Source organism: Capsicum annuum, chromosome 11, assembly GCF_002878395.1.
Source record: "Capsicum annuum cultivar UCD-10X-F1 chromosome 11, UCD10Xv1.1, whole genome shotgun sequence".
NCBI classification, from domain to species: domain Eukaryota; kingdom Viridiplantae; phylum Streptophyta; class Magnoliopsida; order Solanales; family Solanaceae; genus Capsicum; species Capsicum annuum.
Window position 1 is genome coordinate 1,537,210 of NC_061121.1, and position 5,884 is coordinate 1,543,093.

A 5,884-nucleotide genomic window follows, 5' to 3' on the forward strand; every position below is an offset into this window, starting at 1 on the left:
ATTACAGAATATTTGCAATTTTCGGTGGGTTTTAGCCCACATTTAGGGGGCGGGGCTGGGCTAGGCCTAAAATTGGGTGAAACTTCTCGAGCAGTTCCCCTTAGGCATACTAAGTGGATTTGGTTGTCTTAGCGGGCCATTTGAGTCATTTTCCAAGTCAAACAAGAGAAACGACAGAAATTTTGGATTTTTTGCGATTTTTAGTGGGTGTTAGCCCACGGTTTGGGGGTGGGCCCGAGCGTCAAGCCCAAAATTGGGTGAAACTTCTCGAGAGGTCCCCTAACAACCTATTGAGTGAATCTGGTTGGTTTGCAATTTCCCATAGGTGTTAGCTTATGGGTCGATAGGTGGAGCCCATTTTGGGCGAAACTTCTTAGGCACACCTCTGATGACCCTTTAAATGGATGGTTTTTCTTTGGAGGGGATGGTTGAGCTTTTTCCTAGGTCAAATGGGTGAAACGATAGGAATTATGATTTTTTTGTGATTTTTTATGGGTGTTAGGCTATGTCTAGATGGGTGGGTAGAGGCATTGGAGCTCATTTTGGGCAAAACTTCTTGCATACTTTCTTTATTAGGATATATTAATATTCTGCTTTCTTTCAATAATAATTGTCTACTATTGACTTGACACACATGATAAATGTAACGACTTGAGTTATAAATAGTATTTAATATCAACGTTCAAACTGGACAAATGTTGCTTTATATCTAGTTTAAAAAATTAATATCAACGTTCGAACTGGACAAATGTTGCTTTATATCTATTTTTAATATCATGTAAATTATCTGTTAATTTTTTAAACTAGATAAATTGTTACAAAATATTTAGTAGAAAGATAGAGAAATTACAAAACAATCGAGCAAGTGTATTTTATTATACTGCTGCAAGTTCGCTTTATACAAGTGAGTAACAACGGCTAACTTCAGAAAAATAGGAACCAACATAACTAATAGCTAAACAATTTCTAAACAGTTTTATTATAAAATATCCTACTCAGTTTCCTACTTGAAATCAAACTCTTAAAACAGAACAGCTCCTAATAAATAGAAAACTACTGCCAACAGGTCCTATAAACTAGGATAGCAGATAACAAACTAAGACATATCACGTGTTTCAACATTCCCTCCCTTAAACTGATGTTCTCAGAACATTTAGTTTATCTGAAGTCGCACCCACAAAAGAACAAACTCCAAGTAATTTCCTAAGCTTCACAAATGATGCATTTTTTAGGGATTTGATGAAAATGTCACCTATCTGATCTTCACTTCTGCAGTAGACAAGATCAATTACTCCATCTTCGATGAGATCTCTTACAAAATGAAACCTTACATCAATATGCTTGCTTCTCCCGTGAAATACTGGATTTCTGGACAACTTAATAGCAGAACTGTTGTCGCAATAAATTATTGTTGCTTCTTGTTGCTTGAAATTTAATCCAGTAAGAACATTCTTAGCCAAATGGCCTGCGAGCCGCATGCAGTAGCAGCAATAAACACATTGCCTGAAGTACTCTTTCGATCATCCAAGTCTCCAGCATAATCACTTTTAAGTATCGAAGGATCCTTTTTTCAGCCAACAAATGTAATTGTTTTGGATTATCTATGAATCTGCTAATGAAACCTATGGCATGTGTGACATCTAGCCTTGTTGTTGTCAAATACATTAGACTTCCCACAATTTATTTGAAAAAGGTGTCATCGATCCTTTTTCCTCCAATATCCTTTGTAAGCTGCAAGCCAACTTTTGATGGTGAAGTAATGGGATTGCATTTGCTCATCTGAACTTATCTAAAATTTCTCTCACATACTTCTTTTGAGAAAGAAATATTCCATCATATGATTGCACTATTTCTATGCCAAGAAAGTAATGCGACATTCCAAGATCAGGCATATCAAACTCAAGCATCATAGACCTTTTAAACTTTTCAAACATGACTTTAGCATTTCCCGTATAAAACAAATCATCTACATATAAGCACACAATCAACATTTTACCTCCATCTTCACACTAAGTATACAAAGTATGCTCATATGGACATTTTTAAAAGTCCTCCTTTTGAAAATAAGCGTCTATACGACTATACCAAGCTATACCAAGCTCTAGGTGCTTGTTTTAGTCCGTAAAGAGCCTTTTTTAATTTGCAAACTTTATATGTTTCATCAATCTTAACATAACCAGAAGGTTTTTCAGTAAATACCTATTCTTGTAAGTCTCCGTGTAGAAAAGCAGACTTCATATCCAATTGGCAAATGGGCCACGAATTTTGAGCAGCCAATGCAATTACCAATCTGATCATATCAAGTCTGACAACAAGAGCAAAAACTTCTCTATAATCCACTCTGAATTCTTGTGTGTAGCCTTTCGCCACCAACCACGCCTTGTACTTATCAATCTCCCCATTCTCCTTCAATTTAGTTTTATAGACCCATTTTACTCCAATCATTTTGTGTCCTACTGGTAGATCAACAAGCTCTCATGTATCATTTTTTTCAATGGCGGGAATTTCATTATCCATTGTCTTTCGCTATTTTTCATCTTTGACAGCACTTTCAAAATTTGTTGGATCACAATATGAAAATAGAGCAAAATGAGTGAGAGAATCTTCAGATTGATCAATTCCTCTTACCTCGTAATCTGTCATCCATGCTAGCTTTCTTCGAATATGAGGGGCACGTGAATCACCTATAGCTTCTATCTCCTCTCCCATAACTAGTGAAGTTTCATAACTTTTAGGATCATTGTCTTGAACAACTGCTGGAACTTGTTATTGTGGCTGAATTGCTTCTTCACCATCTTCTCCATCAAGACAAACAGGAATTTGTTCTCCCATGAAATTTTTGTTCCACGACCAAAACTGATTTTCATCAAAAATGACATCCCGACTAATCAATATTTTCTTAGTGTTAGGATTAAATCTTGTAAGCTTTTGATTGATCACTAACACCGAGAAAAATACATTTCTCTCCCTTGTCGTCTAGCTTCTTTCTCTTTTGATCAGAAATGTGGGCATATGCAATGCACCCAAATATTTTGAAATGATCTACGACTGGTTGTTTTCTGCTCCATGCTTCCTCCGGAGTCATATTCTTAACTGTAAATGTGATGCATCTATTCAGGATATGAATGCTCCAATTGACTGCTTCAGGCCAAAAACTTCTAGAAATGCCACTGCTTGTCAAAATGCTCCGCACCATGTTCATAATAGTGCGATTTTTCCTTTCACAGACTCTATTTTGTTGGGGCGAGTAGGCAGCTATAAGTTGCATTTTGATTCCATGAAGCTCACAAAAATTTGCAAATTCATGTGAGTTATATTCTCCCCCATGATCTGAATGAAAAACTTTTATTGGACTGTCAATCTCCTTTTCAACAAGTACTTTAAAGCTTTTAAAAGCTTCAAAAGCTTCAGATTTTTCCTGCAAAAAATATACCCAACTTTTTTGAGTAAAATCATCAATGAAGGTAATTAGGTAACTTTTACCTCCATTAGAAGATGGTGTTATCGATCCATAAATATCAGAATGAACAAGTTCAAGTGCCTTCTTTGCTCTCCATGAACCCTTTTGTGGAAAACAATTGCGAGACTGCTTGCTAACTACACACTCTTCATAAATTTCAAATGGAGATAAAATTTTAGGAAGACCAATCATCATATTCTTCTGTTGCAAGGTTCTTAATCCAGCAAAATTAAGATGCCCAAATCGAAACCAGGCATCATCTCCTTGTTTTGCTAAGAAGCATGATTGTTTTATAGTATTGAGATAGAGAAGAAAAATTTTGTTTGCAGTCATTTTAACTTGAGCAATTAAGCCGAAATTGTCATCTTGAACCCGACAAATTCCATTTCTTATGACAATCTCATACCCTTTCTTTTGCAACTGACCGAGACTCAAAAGATTTGACGTTAACTCTGGAACATAAAGGACATCAGAGATTATTTTAGCAATATCCTTTTTAGTTTGAATTGTTACTTGTCATTTTCCCATGGATGCAATTTTTGAATTATTCTTGAACTTCACAAAATCTCGATATGACTCATCTAATGTGGAGAAAGCTGACTTGTTTCCGCACATATAATTGCTGCAACCAGTGTCTAAGTACCAGATATTCTGCTGAATTTCTTCTGCCACCTGTTCCTTCTCTTGATAGGCCATTAACATGGAAATCTCTTCTTCATTTTCTGCAAAATCAGACTGTCTTCCACCATCTCTATTTAAGTTAGTTCTACATTTTGATTTATAATGGCCATACCTATGACATCTGTAGCATTCAACCTTTAACTTGTCTACTGGCTTCGGCTTACAATGACCTGAATTATTGTTGTTGTCAAGATTTCTTCCCCTTCCTTGAGAATTTGAAGAATTTTCTTCAAATTTCTGGTGTGAGTGCCTCCCACCACCAGAACTGTTTCCTCTCCTTCTCCCTATCCCTCTTCCGCGACCACCACCTTTCGATAAATGGTAGTTGGATGAGAGAAGAGCTTGTTCATCGCTACTTTATCGATTCATTTTCTGCTCATGAATCAACAACGAACTCTGCAATTCATCAATTGAAAGTTCATTAGTTTCTTTCGATTCCTCAATTGAACAAACAACATAATTGAATCTTGATGTCATGGAGCGGAGGATCTTTCCAATAATGGTGACATTTTCCAGTTTTTCACCATGAATCCGCATCTTATTTGCTATTTCCATAGTCCTTGAGAAGTAATCTGAAATTGATTCGCCTATCTTCATCTGTAAAGTCTCAAAATCAGTGCGAAGTGTTTGCAATAGTGATCTTTTTGCCTTCGTCGTTCCCTGATACTTCCTCTTCATCGAATCCAATATTTGTTTAAAAGTATCTTTTCAAAGAATAGTTTCAAGTATTAAGCGATCAATAGCTTGAAAAAGATAATTCTTTGCCTTGAGATCTTTCAACCTTAGACTATCCAACTCTGTTTTTTGTGCTTCTGACAAAGCAGTACCAGCCGCTGGCTCTTGCACACCAATACTAACAACTGGACAAAACTCCTTGGACCTAAGAAAATTCTCCATCAACATGCTCCAATGGTCATAATGACCATCGAAGGGGGAATAGCGGGTTGAATAAAGTTTTCAGAGGCCATCGTTTTGCTGCTGCAATAATACTGCTAAAGAAACTCTCAATAAGCAGTACCCAACACTTACACTCGATCTGAGAAACTCTCAACCTAGCTTCGATACCAAATGTTACAAAATATTTAATAGAAAGACAGAGAAATTACAAAAGAATCGAACAAATGTATTTTATTATACTGCTGCAAGTTCGCTTTATACAAGTGAGTAACAAACGGCTAATTTCAGAAAAATAGGAACCAACGTAACTAATAGCTAAATAATTATAAACAGTTTTATTATAAAATATCCTACTCAGTTTCCTACTGGAAATCAAACTCCTACTCCTAATAAATAGAAAACTACTGCCAACAGGTCCTATAAACTAGGATAGCAGATAACAAACTAAGACATATCACATGTTTCAACATAAATTTCTATTATATAGAAGAGGTGGTCGAATTCTATTATATAGAAGAGGTGGTTTCGACCACCTCTCATGCAATTACCAAAAAACCTCTCCACTCCCATTTAATTACATTCCATGCCCCGATATATAATAATTCCATTGTTTCATCATAATGATTTAAATATTTAATACATTATATGAATTTATATTAATTAACTATAACTACATATTGGAAGTAATTTTTTATTTATTTATTTAATTGACTATCATGTTCAAAACTAATTTGTTACCACGAATCACAATAATTAGTAACTTAAAATATTTAAAAGACATGTAGAAGTTTTGTTGACTAACATTATTTTAGCAATGCCACATAAATTGAGATAAAAGAAAAAATA

The 5,884-nt window shown here is 35.4% G+C and overlaps 1 protein-coding gene across 1 annotated transcript; it reads right to left on the minus strand.

The window, feature by feature from the left end:
- Window positions 1-3,976: 3,976 nt before the first annotated feature.
- On the minus strand, window positions 3,977-4,819 carry LOC107846816. The gene is made up of 2 exons (XM_016691099.2): window positions 4,537-4,819; window positions 3,977-4,449 (listed from the first exon to the last, which is right to left on the minus strand). Exons 1-2 carry the CDS (start codon window positions 4,817-4,819, stop codon window positions 3,977-3,979), a joined length of 756 nt encoding a protein of 251 aa, XP_016546585.2.
- Window positions 4,820-5,884: the final 1,065 nt, after the last annotated feature.

Excerpts from the sequence above, each read along its gene's own strand:
- LOC107846816 (XM_016691099.2), bottom strand. The coding sequence starts at position 4,819 with ATGAAGAGGAAGTATCAGGGAACGACGAAGGCAAAAAGATCACTATTG. Across the intron at positions 4,450-4,536 it reads TTCAATTGATGAATTGCAGA|GTGGTGGTCGCGGAAGAGGG; the intron begins GTTCGTTGTTGA and ends ATTTATCGAAAG.